Here is a 24929-nt window from a genome sequence, read left to right on the forward strand (position 1 = left end):
GGCACTGTGTGCTGCCCGCCTTGAATTTCCCACTCTCTTTTCTTTCAGGCCTCTAAGCTCTTTTGGCCTCTGTGCCCCTCTAGTGACTCTTACTCTCCTTTTTATCTCCTCCTCCACTGTTTCTCCCAAGTTAGTAGCCCCCAGAACTCTGATTTATCACTCCTCCCATCTCACTGTCATGCTTTTTCCAGTCCATCCTTACTGAAGTCTGACTAGATGCTTAACTCCCAAGCTACATTTCCAGCTCTCACTCCTCTCCTGAGCCAGAGCCCATATCTCCAACTACCCTACTTGACAGCAGTACTACCAGGGCAACTTCTCAGGACAAAAGCTTAATGATTCATGGTTTCTTCTTTGCCCTCCCAATCTGGCCCCTTCTCCTGAATTCCCTATCTTAGTTCATGCCATCACTATTCACCTGGTTGGCCAAGTGAAGAAAAGTGTAATTCACTTATAATCCATGGTGTCATAAAAAAAATTATCATCTAAAATCACAAAAGTAGGCATACTACACTCTCAATAACAACTTCCATCGCCTAACTATTGTCTATCGGCAGGAGACACGCTGCTTTCCTTCAGCATGAGGTGCTCCACGCAATGGAACTCCCACCACTTCCAGTGTTATCATCGACCACAACCTGGACTCTGTGTACTCCAGTCATACTGAACTGCTTACAGTGCGGTTCTTTCACACCTCCAGCCTTGTACATGTGCTTGCTTCTGCCTACAGCAATGCATCCCAATAGCAGTCAGGTTTGCCCCTGGGGGGCATTTGGCCATGTCCAGAGACATTTTTTGACTGTGACAACTGAGGGAGATGATGCCACTGGCATTGAGTAAATGGACACCAGGGATGCTGCTTACATCCTACAAGACACAGGACAGCCCTCCACAACAAAAAAGTGCTGAGATTGAGAATCCCTGCCCTAAATATCCTCCTTGATTCTCTGCCTGGGGAACTCCAACTCACCCATTAGGATTCAGCTCAAATGTCACCTCCCCTGTGAAGCCTTTGACTACCAACCCAGTCCTCTCCTTCAGACAAATATTGTTGCATCTTTCTCACTTTCCCATAAACCGCTCTGTTTCAGCACATCACATTTTAGTCTGAGATCTTTCTTGTCTACCAATATGTCTCTAAGGAGAATGGGATTTCCCCCAGGAAGACGTTGTGCTTTATTATCTTTTATTCCCAGAGCTTGAGTCCATGCCTGGCAAACAGGAGGCACTCACACATGTGCTAGATGAATGAATTAAAGAAACATCTCCAGAGAAATGCAAAATATTTCTGAAGAAAACAATTTAGCTCCCTGAACCACCCTGAAATTAGTATTTTAGTTCTTCAGTTCTAAGAAATGCACATGTACAAGCACATACTTCTTGCCAAGTTTCTAAAACTGGTCATTAACATTGTTGCATCACAGTTTTAGAGTCAATATTTATAAACTATATTGATTATTATAGGAAAGATTAAGTGTTCAAAATAAACATAACCAAATGTCTCTAAATATTCTGCTAAAGTTAATAAAATGAGGACAGAAAATAATGGAACACTGAAAATAGTGTATATTTAAAACAGTTATTTTGGGAAGAACAACTAAATATATTATTGAAATGTACAATCTTGAGATTAGTTTTAAAGGCTTTGAAATAATTGAGAGTTTTTTTAAGTTCCACCATACCAGGCTTAAGCAATTTACCTATCTGAGATTAAATAACAGAAAATAAACAAAAACCTTTACAATAAAAAGAAAAATGTAAAGCCAAACTTTCTGATAAAAATATGCATATACATGAAGAATGGAAGACATTAACAAGCTGGGGCAAATGTTAAAGTATTTAAAATAACAGGGCAATGAAATTTCTGAGCATCCTAACAGCACAGGAAATTTTTAAAACATAGGGGAAAGTGAAACAATAACAGAGTAAACTAACAATTACACAGATTTTAGAAATCTAATGGTAATTTCTGTAACTGAATAAAAACCATTTCACCTACTTAATCTCTCTCTTGATCAAGCTGATAAGACACACAATGCTAAAATGTCAAATGCCTACTTCCAGATTATAAAGCCTTTACAAAAGTAATATCGTCTCTCAAAAAGTACATACAATAAATATATGCCAGTTATTGGTACATCCTTTGAAGGCAAATAAGTGAAATAAACATGATCATGCAGGTTACAAAGTCTCTTCTTCATTCTAAATTGTAAACAACACACAGAACCAAGTTGCAGATACATATAAAAGTTCTCACTAGATTGAACTGATTAGCTATTAATGAGCTGTTGATTATAGAGTTAGAGACTGGATACTATTCTGCTAGAGACTGGACGCTAAACACTGAAGAAAAGAATCTGTAGACCTCTTCATGTTTTAGAAACCAGGGTCCCTGACCAAAGCAGTGATTTAATTTCACGGCTGCTGGGTACAGATAGCTGACATTACTAAATGCTACTCTAATATCAACTTGTTAAATGTGAATCCAGACTCAGCATATCATAATACTAACCCAGACTAACTGGAGTCATGGGAAATATTTTGGGAGCTGTTTATTTATAAGTGAGTTACAATATAACACTATAATTAGATTAATATATAATTATTGATAAACACAGGATTATTTCTAAAACCCCATTATTGTTGTCACTGCTATGTTTAGAAAAAACAACATTACTATCTTCCTCTTAAAACAAGCCCTTAATTTACCACTAATCAATTAGATCAATTTAGATCTAGTATGTGTAGTTTAATGGTCCTATGCTGTTTACAATTCTTATATAAAAAGTTGTTTAATAAACATTAAGAGGAAGAACAACTTAGAGCTTTCCAGCAAATTACACACTTCAACTATTTTATAATTGAATAATCTAACAAAAAATAGAATCTGCAGAAAGCTAGGCATTCAGCTGTCACAAAATATGTTTAAGTTAGCTTACTCAATTTTAAAGAAAAACCAGTGAAAGTATATATTTTAGCCACACAAAAGGCAGTCAAATTTAATTTTAAAACATTAAAAGGACCATTTTTTTCAAAAGTATCAACAACAACAAACTATAATATTATCACAAAATCAATTCTTTAAAGAATATTTTTATAAATATTTCTAGGTCAATTATTTGTATCGGGTTAATTATTTCATTAAATGTTAAATACATTTATAAGGTACATTAATTCAATTAGCAAACTACTAATGTGTTTTTTCACAGTATCACTTAATTGCTTTTATTAGGAGACAAAATAATTGAATGGATTATAAATCTCCTAACAGTTAGTGTTTTAAAAGTTTTGCAAATGAAATTAACAATTCTAAAACATACATCAGAATATGAAATGTGATTTTTATTCATCCTCAGTAAAGTAGTTGCTTATATTAACATCTGGGCATTGATAATAAGAATTATTATATCCATCAGATTTCAAAAGAGAGAAAACAAATTAGCAAATATTTAATATTTTATTTGCCCAGAAATTAAAAAAACACTTTAATTTTGATAGTAAGTGTTATATAAACACAGATAAGCAGATAAGTTTTTTTTGCCTCAAACTATCATGTACTGTCATCTAGAATTGGTTTAGTCAGAAATACTTTTTTTAAAATTTCCTAAAATCTGGCAAGATCTTCCAAACACAGAAATTTTAAAAATCTATTCAAGTTCAAAACACTTAAAATACTCTGGAATGGCCAAATTACACTAAAAAACTGTTTTGGTTAAGATTCACTGGAGTTAAATTACTACTATAATAAAGCAAAATTAACAAATTAATAAGATAACTAGAAAACACCTAGGAATTGAAATCATAAAAATGTAAAATTTAGAGTTCAATATTATTGAAAGAATGAGTTACATTTTAGAAGGCACCCTTAACTGGTAGCTAAAGAAAAACAGGGTGGAACAAAATTCCTGTGGTTAAGGGTATATACAAATGCAAATACCATTTATTTTTCCTCTGCTTTAAACATTCAGTATAATAGTTTTTATCAATGATCAAATAAATATATGTACTTCAAAGAAATATTTTCTCTATGTTCACTTATAAGAAAAGTTTCACATTTAAGTAGACTTTTTACTGTTTAATACTTTAAGTGGCTTTCTATATTTTACTTTTTTTCATAACGCTTAAAGAGGGCTTAAAAGGGCTTTTTTTCAAAATGCTTAATGCTTAAAGCATTTATAATGCTTTAAAATAAATACTAAATGAGCATTTTTGAAAATAAGAATGAAATACGGAGTTAGACTTTAAAACACCATGCCACTCAAGGGGAAAATATACTAAGGCAAAATATTATTAAAAAAAATTATTATTTAAAGCCTGTTCTTATGCTACAGAATGTTTTATGGCTTAAATCACTTTGGAAAGGTTTTTTATTTTAATGCATATTTTGTATGCTGATAAAATAATAAATAGAGTAAAAAACTATTAGGCACTTTTCAGATTCACAAATATCAAGTTCATGACTACAAAATACTTGCTAGCTAAGGACCAAGAAAATATATAAAGCAGCCAAGTTATAATAAATTTTACCAAATATTTCACAGAGCTATTCTAGTATAAACTAACATTTTCCAAAACCAAAGGAAACTTACCTTATAAGAATGCTTTAAAGAATTAGGTAGTTCATTTGTGAAATCTCTGTTGCTGTCTCTGGTTAAATTATCAACTTTACCTTCATTTCCAGATGCAAACTTTATGAGTAATTGAGATGGTCCCCCCTTAGAACAATTGTGCTTAAGGCTAGATAAACAGGAAACATTTGGATAAGTTCCCCCCAATGAAATACTTCTCTGTAAAAGAGCATGATTTTTGTTTATCTGTAAATTTGGTCTTTCCAACTGTCCACTGATATTTATTTGATAATCTACATTTTGGGAGGATGGTAAACATGCAGATGTCCTATGCATAAGCTTAATAAACTCTGGATCAGAATTAAGCTCAGTTTCTGACATCTCTGGTTTACAATCACCATTTGCTGCTTCACAATCTAATGCAGTTGCTTTCTGTTGGGTAAAATGCAGTGAAACACAAGAATATCCTTCAGATGGCTGTTCACAGACAGTCTGATTTGGACTATTATTTGCAACAATGATTTTCTTTTGTAATGAGCCCTTCCTGTGAAGAGGTCGTATGTCTCTTACTTCTCCGGGAGTACAGACTGTCTTGGATAACCGAAGTCCATTGACAGCTGTTGAAAGAAATCCCTTAGCACTAGTGCCATCTTCACTGTGGGCAATTTCACTAGGAGAAATAATAAACTGGTGTGAGGTCTGATAGGATCCTTTGCTTGGAAGAATACCTGTACTTGTTGGAGAAGTTGGTGGTGTATTTGAAGGACTCCTAGGAAAAATGACTAAGGATGAACAACGTTTTAGTGGAATTTTCGAGTTCCTGCTCACTGGCAATTTCATAATCTCTAGTCCATGATCCAAGTCATCCTGGACAAAGGGAACTGTACTTGTACTTCTTGAGAAAATTTCACATGGAGCAGTATTCCTGTTTGGCACACTTCTATTGGAGGCGCTGTCAGAAGATAAATTTCCACCAAAAAAGGTATCATCAGTTGGTGGAAAAGTATAACCACTGCTGTCACTGATGATACTGTTGGTGTATGAACCTCCACTGGTGATACTTGTGCAGGACCCATAATCACTACCATTGCTGCTGTAAGACCCATTTTCACTGGCTGAAAAGTTACTAAGACTACCACTGCAAATGGCAGGACTGCTTAAGAGGTTACCATCATCCGTGGCATTCAGTTCGTTATCAACCACAGCACTGCCATCCTTTAAGACACAAGTAAATGAAGCATCATCACCATCAACTAAGACATTGCCAGACTGAAGACATCCACTGTACCTTGTTGGTTGTAATGATATCTGCAGACAGCTGCTCTTTTTATGAACATTTTCAGGTGAAGGAAAAGATGATCTTTCCCGAGACTTAAGGTTTTCCTTTATTAACGGAGCTAATGCAGTCTGTTTGGGAGTCAGCTTCATTTGAACCACGTTCGCCGTTGAAATCCGTGTTGGTCTTGTGAAGCACATGTGAATGCTGCTATCCAAATCATCTCCGGAGGTTTCTGACAAAGGATAAGTATTGCTTCTTCTGGCTGCAAAGTGCAATCGTAAGCTTTGTGCCATTTGTTCTCATTTCCAAACATGTTAAGGGCTGAGAGTCATAACAAAGATCTCTGTCGGTAGACAGGCTAGAAGCAGCTGCACTGCAGCAAAAGAAAAAATCATTTGTGTGCCTGAAAGAGCTCAGAAGTAGTAGTCTTTATCCTAAGTAAAACCTTAAAGACCAGATAGCATATGAAAGAAAAAGACGGCCCATTCCTGAGACTGACGTTTCCAAAATGTCTTGAATCGCTTGTAGTCAAAATGCCTTCACTTACAAAGCACTTGATTTCCAGCGACCTTTAAGCTGAGCTCAGCTGCAGCACACTGCCTCAAACACTGCCAACCTTGTTTCAATTATACCTTCTCCAATTTGCATGAATGAGTAACACAAGAACAACAATCTTCTAGCATTTCAAGTTGAAACAGTATTTTTTTCACTCCAGCTCTACTAAATGAACATTTAACTCTGTGAATCACGGTGCCTACACTTTCTCCAGCAGAGTTTGACCACTAATATTTTTACCCATAGGGATAGAATTACAGGAAGTTGGTAGGAACGAAACTCCATGTAATTGAGTATCAAATCAAGGATTGCATTTCCAAATAGTGGCCATACTAGGAATCCAGTCAACTCAGTAAATGTAGAAAGGAATATAGACTGTTAATATTTTTAAAAGGAGAAAGTTCAAATGTTTGTATATATTTGGAAACACCAAAACTGTGGGGGCGAATTAAAAGTTTAGCATTAAACCAAACATAAATATTTTAGTTTCCAAAACACTACGTACTTATAAAAAGTGAAAGCTGAAGGATCGAAATACAAAATTTGCCTAGTAATACCATTGCAAAAATTGAGCATACGTCTGAGAAAAAAACGTTTGTGAGAAGCTGTCACCAAGCATTTTCTCCTGTAATTTTAAGGCCTTTCCAGCCAAGCAGTACAGTCTTTAAATGATTCCATTTATATTTTGACTATTAAAACTCTGCCAAGAAATAGCCTAAGCAAACATTCCATTAAAAATATATGCAGATTAGACAGAAAAACTATACCCCAATATAGTTTGAGCACACAAGATATTTTATTCCACTGTCTATGCAAGTCATTCACTTAAGAGAGTGTTGTGGCAAGTAAAGAAGTCTAAAAAGGATTTAACACATCAAATAAACATATCTCAATGCCAACTCTATTCTGAAAAACTCTCTAAGAGCTCTTTGCTGGCCCCTACTGGTGCATTGAAACAATTCATTTAGTTGTTTGATATCTATAAAGAGTATAAACCGTATGGCATATTTCTTTATATAGACAAAGTACATACTTGTTTACATTTTTGAGTACTAGCACTGACCTAAAGATGGAATTACTTACTACTGCTGATAAAGCTCCCGCAGGAGAGAACAGTAAACTGTTTGTCCTTTTAGACTTTGTGATTTTGTATATATATACATTTTTTTCTGCTTTGTATTTATTTAACCTTTACTTTATTTTCAGTTTACTAGGTAATAAAAGTTTAATATTTTAATTTCTCCCCTAAATGTCATAGACCAAGGTTGGTATTCTATTTGAAAGAAACACATTTATTTTTAAATAATACTCTAGGGTATATTTAAACTTCTTACCTGAATTTTACAGCTGGAACTCCAGTAATAAATATATACTGGCTCATTCATAGGAAAGTAAAAAGTAAAATAGTTCAGTTGTTTACACCACATGGTACTACCCCCAAGTTGTACTTTCCTAAGTAAGCTTTTTTTCCTAAGTAAAAGCAAATATGTAAAACATATACTTGCACTTTGTTTAAAAAAGAAAACTTAGGATATATCTGTTCTCAATCATAATTTTCTAAACAACATTTTTAATCAATTAAGACAGGACAAAGCAGAAATATGGAATTTACTAGATTCTATTTCTGACTAGAATGAGATACTACTATGTTTTAGAATGTGTACAGTTGTAAACTTAGTATTAAAATTGTTATGCTCTTTTGGTTTGGTATAATCTACATTATGATTTTATAGACTTCAGTACATATTCCTTTATAATCCTTTTTTCTTTATAGAAGGAAGAGTCCTAATCTTTTTACTATGCCTTCAAAAAAACTTCAGCTTTCCTTCTAGAATTAAGTTAGGGATGACTCAATAAATGGATTATTTGTAGTAAGCTAATCAATGAGATCAACCACTCATGCCTGTAGTCTAAAAATTCCAGTTTATCAGCAAATCTCTTTTGGGTGTTAAAATAATTAATTGAATAAGCATTTTCTCTTTCTCTTATAGTAAAACTACAGTAGCTTCACTATAAATATCAGCTTCATGTCCCCTAACTACATTTCAAGCTTTCAGGATCGCAACTAAGCATATCTTCTGATTCCCCTGAGATCACGCTGGAACAATGTAAGCACCAAGTAACACCAGAGATGAGGCTGGATGGATGGTGGATAGATCTAGTTACCACTTCTAAAGAAATATCAAAATACTGCAGCTGGACAAGAAGGCAGAATACTTGAAACATTTGCAAAGAGGGCTTCAGCCAAGGAAAAGTATGAAAATCAAATGCACTTCCTTGTACTCTAGGCTGCATTTCAATTCTAGAAAAGTTCAACAGTTTGCATTACTAACTCTGGTCTGGGATTGCACAGGATCTGTACCACTAATAGAGCAGTGTGCAACCTGGAGAACTTGGGATAAGATGTAGCCTCCTGGCCAAAGAGATGCCAAGAGAGGAGTATCAACCCTAACCTCAAGGGGAGAAGGGTTGGAGAGTGATAGCAGACCGCACTTGGGAGGAATCTATGCAAATCATATAGCATTTTATATTCTAGAATGAAACAGATCATATTTTAGGATTAGACAGAAGCTCAGGACCCCACATTCTGAGATATTTAGTTTTTGATTATCTACACAGAAAATAAATGTGATTATATACCCCTATGGACAGGCTCAGGATTACACTAATCATTGACTAGAACTCTGAAGGTCACTGACCCCTGTGACGCTTAATTGCGCATGTTGACTTGGCTAAGTTTTGAGTAAAACACCTATCCAAGTGTTGCTATGGAGCTATTTTTTTGATGTGACTGACATTTAAATCAGTAGATATTAAATACAGCAAAATGCCCTCCATAAGTTGTGTGTACATGCTAAGTCACTTCAGTCGTATCCAACTCTTTGCAACCTCATGGACTGTAGTCTCCCAGGCTCCACTGTCCATGGGATTCTCCAGGCAAGAATATTGGAGTGGGTGGTAGTGGCCCTCAATCAGTTAAAGGACTTAAGAAAAAAGACATATTTCTGGAAGCAGCAATTCTGCCTTAAGACTGTAACAAGAAACCCTGCCTGAGTTTCCAGTTTGCTGCCCTGCCCTACAGATTTCAGATGCCTTACTCCTACTTGAATCTGCAACCTGCCAGTACCACCTCACGGATTTCAGACTTGCCAGTGCCTTAAAATAAATCAATCCCCCCCCACCTCATTATCTCTCCCTCTCTCATTCTCTGTGTGCATGTATGTGTATCCTATGGGTTTTTATTCTCTGGATAATCCTGACTAACACAACCACTAAATTTGAGATGCACAGCATGTCCACCTAGAATACGAAATATAGGAGTCTCCTAAGGCTTCAGAGGCTGGATGTGTGCAGACACAGCTCTTGGGTAGTGACACAGACGTGTCACTTTGGGTAGTAGCCGAAGATGGAGAAACTCTATACAGTGACAAAAACAAGACTGGGAGCTGACTGTGGCTCAGATCATGAACTCCTTATTGCAAAATTCAGACTTAAACTGAAGACAGTAGGGAAAACCACTAGAGCATTCAGGTATGACCTAGATCAAATTCCTTACGATTATACAGTAGAAGTGGCAAATAGATTCAAGGGATTAGATCCGATAGACAGAGTGCCTGAAGAACTATGGACAGAGGTTCATGACACTGTACAGGAGGCAGTGTTCAAGACCATCCAATAGAAAAACCAATGCAAAAAAGGCAAAATGGTTGTCTGAGGAGAAGTCAAATAGCTGAGAAAAGAAGAGAGGTGAAAGGCAAAGGAGAAAAGGAAGATATACCTATCTGAACACAGAGGTCCAAAGAATAGCAAGGAGAGATAAGAAAACCTTCATCAGTGATCAATGCAAAGAAATAGATGAAAATAATAGAATGGAAAGGACTAGAGATCTCTTCAAGAAAATTAGAGATACCAAGGGAACTTTTCATACAAAAATGGGCACAATGAAGGACAGAAAAGGTATGGACCTAACGAAGCAGAAGATGGCAAGCAGAAAAGGTGGCAAGAATACATGGAAGAACTATACAAAAAGATCTTCATGACCCAGATAACCATGATGGTGTGATCACTCCCCTAGAGCCAGACATCCTGGAGTGTGAAGTCAAGTGGGCTTTAGGAAGCATCACTAAAAACAAAGCTAGTGGAGGTGATGGAATTCCAGTCAAGCTATTTCAAATTCTAAAAGATGATGCAGTTAATGTGCTGCACTCAATATGCCAGCAAACTTGGAAAACTCAGCAGTGGCCACAGGACTGGAAAAGGTCAGTTGTCACTCCAATCCCAAAGAAAGGCAATGCTGAAGAAGGCTCAAACTACCACACAATTGCACTCATCTCACACACTAGCAAAGAAATGCTCAAAATTCTCCATGCTAGGCTTCAATAGTATGTGACTGAGAACTTCCATATGTTCAAGCTGAATTTGGAAAAGGCAGAGAAACCAGAAATTGGATCACAGAAAAAGCAAGAGAATTCCAGAAAAACATCTACTTCTGCTTCACTGACTACACTAAAGCCTTTTACTGTGTCGATCACAACAAACTGTGGAAAATTCTTAAAGAGACTGGAACATAAGACCACCTTACCTGCCTCCTGAGAAACCTGTATGCAGGTCAAGAAGCAAGTTAGAACCGGACATGAGACAACTGACTGGTTCCAAATTGGGAAAGGAGTACATCAAGGCTATATACTGCCACCCTGCTTATTTAACTTATATGCAAAGTACATCATGAGAAATGCTGGGCTGGATGAAGTACAAGCTGGAATCAAGATTGCAAGGAGAAATATCAATAATATCAGATATACAGATAACACCACTCTTATGGCAGAAAGTGAAGAGGAACTGAAGAGCCTCTTGACGAAACTGAAAGAGGAGATTGAAATTCAATATTCAAAAATCTAAAATCATGGCAAACAGATGGGGAAACAATGCAAAGAGTGAGAGACTTTATTTTTCTGGGCTCCAAAATCACTGCAGATGGTGATTGCAGCCATGAAATTAAAAGAAGCTTGCTCCTTGAAGAAGAAAAGTTATGACCAACCTAGACAGCATATTAAAAAGCAGAGAGATTACTTTGCCAACAAAGGTCCACAAAGTCAAAGCTATGGTTTTTCCAGAAGTCATGTATGGATGTGAGAGTTGGACCGTAAAGAAAGTTGAGTGCTTAAGCATTGATGCTTTTGAACTGTGGTGTTGGAGAAGACTCTTGAGAGTCCCTTGGACTGCAAGGAGATCCAACCAGTCCATCCTAAAGGAGATCAGTCATGAATATTCACTGGAAGGACTGATGCTGAAGCTGAAACTCCAATACTCTGGCCACCTGATGTGAAGAACTGACTCATTGGAAAAGACCCTGATGCTTGGAAAGATTGAAGGCAGGAGAAGAAAGGGACAACAGAGGATGAGATGGTTGGATGGCATCACCAACTCGATGGATATGAGTTTGAGAAAGTTCTGGGAGTTGGTGATAGACAGGGAAGTATGGTGTACTGCAGTCCATGGGGTCACAAAGAGTCGGACACAATTGAGCGACTGAACTGATCTGAGTGACACAGAAGCACTAACTTTTGTATTGGTATATGTAGAATTCATTTAAAGGCACATCATTCTCAAACATCCCATCACCCTCAATAACACCATTACCAAACTATGATAGTTTATAATCCCCAGGTTCTTAAAATTGGCTGAAAACATATCACTTATATTGCAAACATTTTCCAGAATACTAGGAATTCTTTCTCCTTAAAGTATATTTGCTCTTTGCCATACATTTCGAAAGAGAATCTTTCTAGGAAAAGGATGTGTCTCTAACTTAGTTGTGAATGCTACAGGAGAAGGTAAAATGACATTTACAGTGCACAGGTCAATTTACTGCTACACAATCAAGCTTGTTATTCCATCAATGGCTATAGCTTCTAATACATCTCAGGTAATCTGTACACTTCAGGACCAGCAACAAATCAGAGCATTACAATGATGTGCACCACTCTCAATTACTTCTTGTTCCCTTTTGCTAGTAAAGTGAGCTTCTTAAGAAAAACAATATTTCTAATGCATAACAGAGTACTGAACACCATGTATGCCCCAAATGGCATGCTATAATTAACACACAAAATGTGATATCAGTTCAGTTCAGTTCAGTCACTCAGTCGCGTCCGACTATTTACAACTCCATGAATCACAGCACGCCAGGCCTCCCTGTCTATCACCAACTCCCGGAGTTCACTCAAACTCACGTCCATTGAGTCAGTGATTCCATCCAGCCATCTCATCCTCTGCCGTCCCCTTCTCCTGCCCCCAATCCCTCCCAGCTGCAGAGTCTTTTCCAGTGAGTTAACTCTTTGCATGAGGTGGCCAACGTACTGGAGTTTCAGATTTAGCATCATTCCCTCCAAAGAAATCCCAGGGCTGATCTCCTTCAGAATGGACTGGTTGGATCTCCTTGCAGTCCAAGGGACTCTCAAGGGTCTTCTCCAACGCCACAGGTCAAAGGCATCAATTCTTCGGCGCTCAGCCTTCTTCACAGTCCAACTCTCACATCCATACATGACCACAGGAAAAACTATAGCCTTGACTAGACGGACCTTAGTCGGCAAAGTAATGTCTCTGCTTTTGAATATACTATCTAGGTTGGTCATAACTTTTCTTCCAAGGAGTAAGCGTCTTTTAATTTCATGGCTGCAATCACCATCTGCAGTGATTTTGGAGCCCTATAAGTCTGACACTGTTTCCACTGTTTCCCCATCTATTTCCCATGAAGTGATGAGACCAGATGCCATGATCTTCGTTTTCTGAATGTTGAGCTTTAAGCCAACTTTTTCACTCTCCTCTTTCACTTTCATCAAGAGGCTTTTGAGTTCCTCTTCACTTTCTGCCATAAAGGTGGTGTCATCTGCTTATCTGAAGTTATTGATATTTCTCCCGGCGATCTTGATTCCAGCTTGTGTTTCTTTCAGTCCAGCGTTTCTCATGATGTACTCTGCATAGAAGTTAAATAAGCAGGGTGACAATATACAGCCTTGACGTACTCCTTTTCCTATTTGGAACCAGTCTGTTGTTCCATGTCCAGTTCTAACTGTTGCTTCCTGACCTGCATATAGATTTCTCAAGAGGCAGGTCAGGTGGTCTGGTATCCCCATCTCTCTCAGAATTTTCCACAGTTTATTGTGATCCACACAGTCAAAGGCTTTGGCATAGTCAATAAAGCAGAAGTAGATGTTTTTCTGGAACTCTCTTGCTTTTCCCATGATCCAGCGGATGTTGGCAATTTGATCTCTGGTTCCTCTGCCTTTTCTAAAACCAGCTTGAACATCAGGAAGTTCACGGTTCACATATCAGACAACCATAAATGCACAAGTCCATGAACTCTAAATCACACATTATATTAATGATGAAAATTTTTCAAGTGCTTTAATAGCTACTATCTCATTTTATTTTCATAATGTATTTATCAGATAGGTAGGGCAAATACTGTTATCCCTATTTTTTAAACATGAGAAAATATCTTCGGAAGGATTAAATAATTTGTCTAGAGTTATAAGCTAATATACCAAAACACAAGTTGGACTACAAGGAATTCTGACTCTTTGGTATAGGGATCTATAATATGCTGATAAATGCATTATTTTCTTTTTACTTTTAGAAATAATCCATTGTTAATATCATAAGCAATGCTTTTTTTTCTTTTGACATATCATGACACCCTGTATATACCCTATACACAGTAAATGCTCAAGGAGTGTTAATGCTAATCAGCATGACAAATATTAGTTTCAGCAATAAAGAGTCACACCATACTAAGATTACTGGTAAAAAGACTAGATAGCTATAAGCAGGGTAGAAAGCATCAGCATGAGCTATCCCTCCTCGTGTACAATATGCAAATAATTTAAATAAAACAGTTCACCAATGATGTGCCCAAGAATCAAGGAGAAAGTCCACTGGTATCACGAACAACAGGAAAAATAACACAGTAATACCATGACCAGCAATTCAAGCCCAAAATATGAATCTTAGAGATACAATCATACATGTGTATCAGGAAACACAGCAAGAGTGTTTATCAATTGGTAATAGCACAAACCTGAAAACAACACTCTCTATTAAGGAGGATAAATACATAGATTGTGGTATTACAGCATTTGCAGATGAAGGGAAAACTATGCATTTGTGAAATACGTTCTTATAGACTGACCTCACAAATATATCATTTTAAGCCAAAAGCATGTCACAGAGGAAAGTATTCATAGTGCTACTATTTTAGTAAATCCAAAAATATGAAAATGGAAACCACTATGTTTTTTAGGGATACATGTATACATGATAAATTTTTTTAAATAGCAAAGAAATGATAAACACAACTTTCAGGATAGTGGTTACTACTTGTGGGAGAGAAAAAGGAGATGCTATTGGAAGGGTTAAAGGATGCTTTGAAGATTTTGGTAATGTTCAAGTTCTTAAGTTGAATAATAAACATACAGATATTTGTCTTATTATTTAAGATAAATATTATAGTATACATATTTTTGTATGTTTATTTCATGATTACAAAACACCAATACTAAATTTTACCTGGTCCCATCTAGAAGGAAAACAGATCTGTAGCAACAGAAGGAAAAAATGAAAACATTCTCCATTTTATTTTTAAAAAGGCAAAAATACAAACAGAAAATAAAAAGCTCTGTGACTAACCAAATGATAAGCAAATCATCATCTGTCACTGAGCCTTACAAAATTAGATTGCCAAGTTAGTGATGAAGACTCCCTTGGCTGCAAAAAAAGTACCTTTGCCTATAATGATACTAATTAATGATTTCATCTGAAATGTCTTAAGTTGTGCTGTGCTGAGCTTAGTAGCTCAGTTGTGTCTGACTCTTTGCGACCCCATGGACTGTACCCTGCCAGGTTCCTCTGTCCGTGGAATTCTCCAGGCAAGAATACTGGAGAGGGTTGCCATTCCCTTCTCCAATATCTTCTGTTACTAGTACAGTTATCACATCTATAAAACCAACTGTTATATAAAATTAGAGTTTTTAATAAATCTAGTTTCTATGTTAGCTACAAAATGAATAAAATTGTTTTAATTCTTGCTGTGCTTCTGTTTAGTAATTGATAAGCTTTGACTATATAACACTGTTGTTATGCCTCCATATTCAAATCTTACAGGTTTAAAATGTAAATGTAAAATGCTAAAAAGGTTTGAAATACAGTTTCAAGACAAATTAGGAAGAGGGTAGGATTTCAAGACAGTCTTTAGGAAATTAGGAATCACAACTATCCTTTGATAAAAATAAAAACAGGTTATATTTGCTTTTTGTGTATCTGAACACTGGCAATTCTTTAGAGAACTTAATTTCATGAGTTAGAGAGGTTTCCTTTGTATTCAATAGAAAAGTGGAGATAAGGGAGATGATGGGATGTCCTAACTGGATACAGGCAACCTCAAGATCTCCACTGGAGTGTGGAGGGGAAGGCTCCTGAGCCTGGGACTATCAACCAGGGTACCAGCATACAGAAAGTGTGCAGAAAGGTCAGGCCAAGAGGCTGACTTTTCTGTATCTCCTGCCGTGAGAGACCTTGAGGAAGAGCATGAAATCTGTTGAGAACTGATAATCAGGAGAGGTGACAGGGAGAAAAGAAGAATAGAGAGGAGCACCAGGAAAGGCGGGGGAAAATAATTCTATTCACCACTTTGCCCAGTCTTCCCATAACCACCTCAAAAGCATCTCTCACTTCACAGATTCCTGGCCTACTTTTGCTTGTTACACAAGTACACCCTCGCTTCACAGTTTATGTTTGTATGGTAGGACTTACCAATCGATTTTCATCAAACACTTCAAATAGAAGCCGGTGTTGCTGAGGATGAACCTAAGTAAGGAAAAAACAACCTTTTCTTAAAAACAAGTGAACACTGGGACTCTATTCAGTATCTTATAATAACCTACAATGAAAAAGAATATATATATACACACATACCTGTGTGTCTGTGTGTATAACTGAATCATTTTGCTATACACCAGAAACTAGCACACTGTAAATCAACTCTACTTTTAATTTTTAAAGAAGTGAACAACAAGCCACAGACATGAAGAAATAAATGCTTGTAAACATTGCCATTTCCTAGTTCTTGTTACTTACAATGTATTTTAAATAACACGTGAAACTTAATACAAAAGCCAAGACTCATCACATGTCAACCATTTTCTAAGTTTTACCATAACAACAAAGTGGATTTGATTTCTTATTTTCCCATTTTTTTCTGAAATACAATAAAAGATAAAATTTCAAAAATTTAAATATTTGCAAGCATGTAAAAATACAGATGGGATTTTAACTTATTATTAATTTTATTGCACTCATCTCACACACTAGTAAAGTAATGCTCAAATTCTCCAAGCCAGGCTTCAGCAATACGTGAACCATTCCAGATGTTCAAGCTGGTTTTAGAAAAGACAGAGGAACCAGAGATCAAATTACCAACATCTGCTGGATCATCAAAAAAAGCAGGAGAGTTCCAGAAAAACATCTAGTTCTGCTTTATTGACTATGCCAAAGCCTTTGACTGTGTGGTTCACAACAAACTGGAAAATTCTGAAAGAGATGGGAATACCAGACCACCTGACCTGCCTCTTGAGAAACCTGTATGCGTCAGGAAGCAACAGTTAGAACTGGACATGGAACAGACTGGTTCCAAATAGGAAAAGGAGTACGTCAAGGCTATATATTGTCACCCTGCTTATTTAACTTCTATGCAGAGTACATCATGAGAAACACTGGGCTGGAAGAAGCACAAGCTGGAATCAAGATTGTCAAGAGAAATATCAATAACCTCAGATATGCAGATGACACCACCCTTATGGCAGAAAGTGAAGAGGAACTAAAAAGCCTCTTGATGAAAGTAAAAGAGGAGAGTGAAAAAGTTGGCTTAAAGCTCAACATTCAGAAAATGAAGATCATGGCATCTGGTCCCATCACTTCATGGCAAATAGATGGGGAAACAGTGGAAACAGTGTCAGACTTTATTTTGGGGGGCTCCAAAATCACTGCAGATGGTGATTGCAGCCATGAAATTAAAAGACGCTTACTCCTTGGAAGGAAAGTTATGATCAACCTAGATAGTATATTCAAAAGCAGAGACATTACTTTGCCAACAAAGGTCCATCTAGTCAAGGCTATGGTTTTTCCTGTGGTCACGTATGGATGTGAGAGTTGGACTGTGAAGAAAGCTGAGCGCCGAAGAATTGATGCTTTTGACCTGTGGTGTTGGAGAAGACCCTTGAGAGTCCCTTGGACTGCAAAGAGATCCAACCAGTCCATTCTAAAGGAGATCAGCTCTGGGTGTTCTTTGGAGGGAATGATGCTGAAGCTGAAACTCCAGTACTTCGGCCACCTCATGTGAAGAGTTGACTCATTGGAAAAGACTCTGCAGCTGGGAGGGATTGGGGGCAGGAAGAGAAGGGGACGACAGAGGATGAGATGGCTGGATGGCATCACCGACTTGATGGATGTGAGTTTGAGTGAACTCTGGGAGTTAGTGATGGACGGGGAAACTGTCAGTAAGACTCTCTAAAAAAGTTCTCTTGCACCTAGTGGTGACCAAAGGGGCCAGTCTAGCAACAGTCACTGGTGGGACTTCTGGGAAAGCTCTTTAAATGGGGCTGACTCAGCTAGAAGAGCTGCTGCTTTTGCCCTCTGTACTCCTGTTTCCTATGTGGAACTTGGTTAGGACAGCTGGCACCCCTGCAGTCATACTGTGATCATGCAGGAACAATGAGGGTGGAAGCCACAATTAAGGGCTAGATATGCTTTGGGGATAGAAAAACAGTGTAAGAGAATAATCCTTTCTAGGAAGATGTAGAGGATATTTGGGGGAGATGACACTTGAGCTAAAACTTGAAAGATGGGAAGAATTTGAGTAAGAAAATACAGAGAATACTCACAGTAAGGAGATCACAGGGGAGAAAGGCATGGGGGCAGAATGAGTGTGCTCTAGGAAAATCAACTAATAACATTTTTATGGTAGAAAGTCTTAAGAAAAATTTGGTTATTTAGGGAAGAGCCAAGCTGAAGGCACTGATATCCAGAAAATGAACTAAAACTTGATTGGTATGGGAGAAAATTAAGTTTTCAAAGGAAAAAAGTAAAATGATGAAGATCACATGTAAATATTATTTTGTGAGTGATACACAAAATAAACAAGACTAGAGAGAGACCCTGGAGTCCACGGGGACTGTGGCTGTAGTAACTCAGGCATGAAGTGTTGAGAGCTTTGCCTTTGATGGTCCCAGTGAGAACAGGGAAGAAGGCCATGAAAAACATTTTAAGAAAAAAAAAACAAAAAGTCTCAGTGCCTAACAAAATACCTGGTAGACAATGAAGATGTTTAATGAGTACTGCTAAGACAACTGATATCAGATGTGACCTGAACAGGCCTCTGCTGTCCTGGTTCAGACTATAATTAATAGCTTCCTAGCAGGAGGCTCTACCTCAACTCTCTTATCTTTGAAATCTATCTTTCCTACTGTAACTGGAGTGACTTATCTGAAAGACAATTTAGGCTTTCTTTACTGCTGTACTCAAAAGCTACTGCCAGTGGCCTAAAGAAAATCAATCGAATGCCTGGGCACAGAATGATCTTCATGATCTGAGCCCAGCTTGCCTTTTGAGCCTTGTGTCCTGTAATTGTCCCCTGCCCATACAAATACACCAACACCCTATGCTCTAATCCCACAACAGTCTAATTACTGCTTACTGAGCTTTCTGATCTGCACTTCTGTGCATGCTAAGGTCACTCCATGTGCAATATCTTCTCCAGTCAACAGGTCCAAACTTTACCCCTTGTTCAAGCCTCAGCTCAAATGTCAACTCCACTCTGAAGTGTCACCTCCCCAGTCACTCCCCTTCATTTTCAGTCATTAGAAAACTGACTACATCCTTCCATTTTTGAAGTTAACAGTATGTAACAGCTCTCTGTTCTTGTAGTTCAGTTAAGTCGTGTCTGACTCTTGGTGACCTCATGGACTGTAGCACACTGTGTCCATGGGAATTCCCAGCCAAGAATATTGGAATGGGTTGCCATTTCTTCCTCCAGGAATAGGTGCCTACTGAATTATAAAAACACCATAAAACACTTGTTTACTTTGGGGGGGGGTGGTATATCAAAGGCACACAGTAAATGCAAGAATACAATTTAAAACGTGTGGTGAGAATTCTAAATCAAGAAGGACAGCTTAAACACAAACATTAATTCTCTCCCTCTTGAGATCCTATTTTCATAATAGCAGAGGAATTTCTAAAAGGCACTGAAAGAGTCAATTCCTAAGCAAATTGTTAAGAAGTCGAGGGTCTCTGAGGAGGAGAAAGGGGTCTGGGGCTCTCAAGGCAGAGACAGGGGTCTGGGATTCTCAAGGAGGAAGAAAGGACAAACTCCTTTTCTACATTCCTTCAGTCAGTTCAGTTCAGTTCAGTCGCTCAGTCGTGTCCAACTCTTTGCGACCCCATGAAGTGCAGCATGCCAGGCCTCCCTGTCCATCACCAACTCCCAGAGTTCACTCAGACTCACGTCCATCGAGTCAGTGATGCCATCCAGCCATCTCATCCTCGGTCATCCCTTTCTCCTGCCCCCAATCCCTCCCAGCAGCAGAGTCTTTTCCAATGAGTCAACTCTTTGCATAAGGTGGCAAAGTACTGGAGTTTCAGCTTCAGCATCATTCCCTCCAAAGAAATCCTACAGCTGATCTCCTTCAGAATGGAGTGGTTGGATCTCCTTGCAGTCCAAAGGACGCTCAAGAGTCTTCTCCAACACCACAGTTCAAAAGCATCAATTCTTCAGCGCTCAGCTTTCTTCACAGTCCAACTCTCACATCCATACATGACCACTGGAAAAACCATAGCCTTGACTAGACGGACCTTTGTTGGCAAAGTAATGCCTCTGCTTTTCAATATGCTATATAGGTTGGTCATACTTTTTCTTCCAAGGAGTAAGCGTCTTTTAATTTCATGGCTGCAATCACCATCTGCAGTGATTTTGGAGCCCCAAAAAATAAAGTCTGACACTGTTTCCCCAACTGTTTCCCATGAAGTGATGGGACCAGATGCCATGATCTTAGTTTTCTAAATGTTGCGCTTTAAGCCAACTTTTTCACTCTCCTCTTTCACTTTTATCAAGAAGCTTTTTAGTTCCTCTTCACTTTCTGCCATAAGGGTGGTGTCATCTGCATATCTAAGGTTATTGATATTTCTCCCAGCAATCTTGATTCCAGCCTGTGCTTTTTCGAGCCCAGCGTTTCTCATGATGTACTCTGCATAGAAGTTAAATAAGCAGGGTGACAATATACAGCCTTGACATACTCCTTTTCCTATTTGGAACCAGTCTGTTGTTCCATGGAATCCCTTAGAAGAAATGGAGTAGCCATCATTGTCAACAGAAGAGTCCGAAATGCAGTACTTGGATGCAATCTCAAAAACGACAGAATGATCTCTGTTCGTTTCCAAGGCAAACCATTCAATATCACAGTAATCCAAGTCTATGCCCCAATCAGTAACGCTGAAGAAGCTGAAGTTGAACGGTTCTATGAAGACCTAAAAGACCTTTTAGAACTAACACCCAAAAAAGATGTCCTTTTCATTATAGGGGACTGGAATGCAAAAGTAGGAACTCAAGAAACACCTGGAGCAACAGGCAAATTTGGCCTTGGAATGTGGAATGAAGTAGGGCAAAGATTAATAGAGTTTTGCCAAGAAAATGCGCTGATCATAGCAAACACCCTCTTCCAACAACACAAGAGAAGACTCTACACATGGACATCACCAGATGGTCAACACCGAAATCAGACTGATTATAGTCTTTGCAGCCATAGATGGAGAAGCTGTATACAGTCAGCAAAAACAAAAGCGGGAGCTGACTGTGGCTCAGATCATGAACTCTTTATTGCCAATTCAGACTGAAATTGAAGAAAGTAGGGAAAACCACTAGACCATTCAGGTATGACCTAAATCAAATCCCTTATGATTGAACAGTGGAAGTGAGAAATAGATTTAAGGGACCAGATCTGATAGACAGAGTGCCTGATGAACTATGGAATGAGGTTTGTGACATTGTACAGGAGACAGGGATCAAGACCATCCCCATAGAAAAGAAATGCAAAGAAGCAAAATGGCTGTCTGGGGAGGCCTTACAAATAGCTGTGAAAAGAAGAGAAGGGAAAAGCAACGGAGAAAAGGAAAGATATAAGCATCTGAATGCAGAGTTCCAAAGAATAGCAAGAAGAGATAAGAAAGCCTTCCCTAGGGATCAATGCAAGGAAATAGAGGAAAACAACAGAATGAGAAAGACTAGAGATCTCTTCAAGAAAATTAGAGATACCAAGGAAACATTTCATGCAAAGATGGGCTCGATAAAGGACAGAAATGGTATGGACCTAACAGAAGCAGAAGATATTAAGAAGAGGTGGCAAGAATACACAGAAGAACTGTACCAAAAAAAAAAGATCTACATTCCTTAGTAAGGATTATATAACAATAACGTATCCTGCTTGAGGACATATTTCTCCTTCCTGAAAACTTTCTGACTAATCCTGTTATCTTAAAATGTATATACAGTGAGAGTGGGACTGGTAATATCTTTGCTTTCTCTGTCCCTTTTTATACTTTAATAAAACTCTGCTACACCAAAGCGCTTGAGGGATCAAGCTTGGTCCCTGGTCTTGTTAAATCTTCGGAGACCACGAATCCGACATTGTTCACCATAAGCTATCAGCATAAAAGCAAAACAGCAAAGATCATATGCACATGCAAGGGCCCAGCAGGTGAGCAATATCAACACTTTCCTGGAAGAGATGAAGTGGGGAGGAAAGCAACGAAGCAGGGCTTCTGAAGAAACTGAAAACAAAAGAACAGAAAGTTGAAGCAAAGGGGTCAATGGCCCTAATGACAGAATATTCATATGGCACCTAAACCTCTGGTAAACACACACAGACACACACACATTATGAAAGAGTTCCTCTTTGATTTCAGATAGAGGTTCAACAATAATGCAACCATCAGTTTTAATATGTAATATATAAACGATAACTAAAAATATAATTGTTACATGTTTGTGCTTTTCATATGTAGAAGCAATAGATGATTTTTCCATTGTGTCACTGTTAAGTATAGCTATATTAGCAGAGATCACAGATGTATAACCATAAAAACTGTCCCCAAGGGAAAAAAAAACTTAGGAAACAAAAGTAAACACCTTTAAAAATTGTAAAGTGTTTCCTTAGAAATATCTACGGAAGTCTTGAATCTACAAGACAAAAAAGGAAACTATATTAAGAGGCATGGAGTGGTGTTGCAACTAAAAATGACTGCTGAATTAAAAGAATTGATGCTTTTGAACCGTGGTGTTGGAGAAGACTCTTGCGAGTCCCTTGGACTGCAAGGAGATCCAACCACTCCATTCTGAAGGAGATCAGCCCTGGGATTTCTTTGGAAGGAATGATGCTAAAGCTGAAACTCCAGTACTTTGGCCACCTCCTGCGAAGAATTGACTCATTGGAAAAGACTTTGATGCTGGGAGGGATTGCGGACAGGAGAAGAAGGGGACGACCGAGGATGAGATGGCTGGATGGCATCACTGACTCGATGGACACGAGTCTGAGAGCACTCCGGGAGTTGGTGATAGACAGGGAGGCCTGGCGTGCTGCGATTCATGGGGTTGCAAAGAGTGGGACACGACTGAGTGACTGAACTGAACTGAACTGAACTGAATCTAAGGTCAATTTGCAGAAATGTCTCAAAATGTAGAACAGATAGCTAAGCTGAAGGAAAACATGAGAGAAAATAAAAAGACGATTCTCTGAACAGATTCAGTAAAAAATTAAGTCCTAATGCCCTAAACAGAGATTGAATAAGCTACAGCTTATGGACCAAATCCTGCCAGGCACCTGCTTCTTTTTTTTTTTTTAAACAGCCCATAAAACAGTTTTTCTTTTCTTTTTTTTTTTTTTAACATTTTTAAATGGTTACCTTTTAAATGGCTACACAGCAGCCTTACTTTTTGCCTCCTATCTGTGTGATACCCCCATCCTTTTTCCTAGCTAACAGAATTCTGATTTTATTGAAATACTGGATGACAATGTGTGTCAGGGATACCAGCAGCTACTCCCCACCCCCCCTCACCTCCTATGAGCTTACTTCTGATTCCTCTAAGCTTTCCAGAAATTCCACTCTCTTTATCCATGACTGAGTTAGAAATATACACACAACATAATTCTGGCCCAAGAGATATGAAAGTCTCCCAGGGAAATTTTTGAAAAAGGGTTCTTCACTTTTTAAAGGAGACTGATAGGGTCTACCTCTGGACATCATCATCAGAGGTTATGTCGTTTGGAACTGCTGCAGGCTTCTTGTGACCAAGGACAGAAAGCCAAGAGAATCCCAGAGAAGCTGGGCTTCACATGACTCCGTTCAGCCGCTGCAGTCACTACCTCTCTTCTATGCCTGCTTCTTGAGGAGAAATAATAAATGCAATTATGATTTAAGCCAATTTTAGCTCTTACAGTGAGTCTGTTACTAGAAGCTGAAAGCATCCTAAATGATACACTACAGAAGGGCCTACTTTAAATACTTTACATTTAGGGACTCCCCTAAATTCTCTAATATCCCCTGATATTCACTCACTAGCACCCATGTTTTCTCTTCACAAGGTTCAGCACATTAGTAATACTTTTGAGAAACTAGTTCATAGGGCTCCACAGTAGATGGTAAGCCTTGTGAGTGAGTGAGTATTAAGTTGCTCAGTTGTGTCTGACTCTTTCCAACCCCATGGACTATAGCCTGCCAGGCTCCTCTGTCCATGGGATTCTCCAGGCAAGAATACTGGAGTTGGTTGCCAGGATAAATAAATGGATAAAAATACATAGGAAAAATACCAGACTATCACACAATTAGTGGTGGCTTTATGGAAATTAAATTACAGCTGATTTTTATTTATTTTAATAAAACTATCTAAGGTATACATGTTGCTTCTGTAACCTAACACTAATATATGCATGAATACATACACATTATGTGTGTGAATACCAAAGATACAAACTGATCACCATGGGTGTACAGGGAGTGGAGTGGTCCTTTTTCAGAGGCTCCTATGCTATGCTGACGCACAGAGCATATAATGAGTATGAAAGTGAAAGTGAAGTCGCTCAGTCGTGTCCGACTCTTTGCGACCCCATGGACTGTAGCCCACCAGGCTCCTCTGTCCATGGGATTCTCCAGGCAAGAATCCTGGAGTGGGTTGTCATTTCCTTCTCCAGGGGATCTTCCCGACCCAGGGATCGAACCCAGGTCTCCCACATTGCGGGTAGATGCTTTAACCTCTGAGCCACCTGGGAAGCCCCTATAATGAGTATATGGCTCCCTAATGTGTCAGACTATTTTCCCTCCCGATAACTCGCCTCTCCTGGTCTCACGTGAGCAACTGTAAGTGCAGATTTTACTATACTTTGTGATTGAAGATTAACTTCAATTTGGAGTTGTCCTGTCTATTA

The 24929-nt window shown here is 38.2% G+C and overlaps 1 protein-coding gene across 2 annotated transcripts in view; it reads right to left on the bottom strand.

Moving 5' to 3' along the window:
* NEDD4 (NEDD4 E3 ubiquitin protein ligase) overlaps nt 1-6140 on the bottom strand; it is a 91830-nt gene extending 85690 nt beyond the window's left edge. For both annotated transcript variants that reach the window (XM_068964446.1, XM_068964445.1), the window contains exon 1: nt 4590-6140. In XM_068964446.1, coding sequence (XP_068820547.1) covers nt 4590-6140 — 1551 coding nt within the window. The remainder of the gene's footprint in view (nt 1-4589) is intronic.
* Nucleotides 6141-24929: the final 18789 nt, after the last annotated feature.

This window comes from Capricornis sumatraensis, chromosome 2 (genome assembly GCF_032405125.1).
Source record: "Capricornis sumatraensis isolate serow.1 chromosome 2, serow.2, whole genome shotgun sequence".
Classification (NCBI taxonomy): Eukaryota; Metazoa; Chordata; class Mammalia; order Artiodactyla; family Bovidae; genus Capricornis; species Capricornis sumatraensis.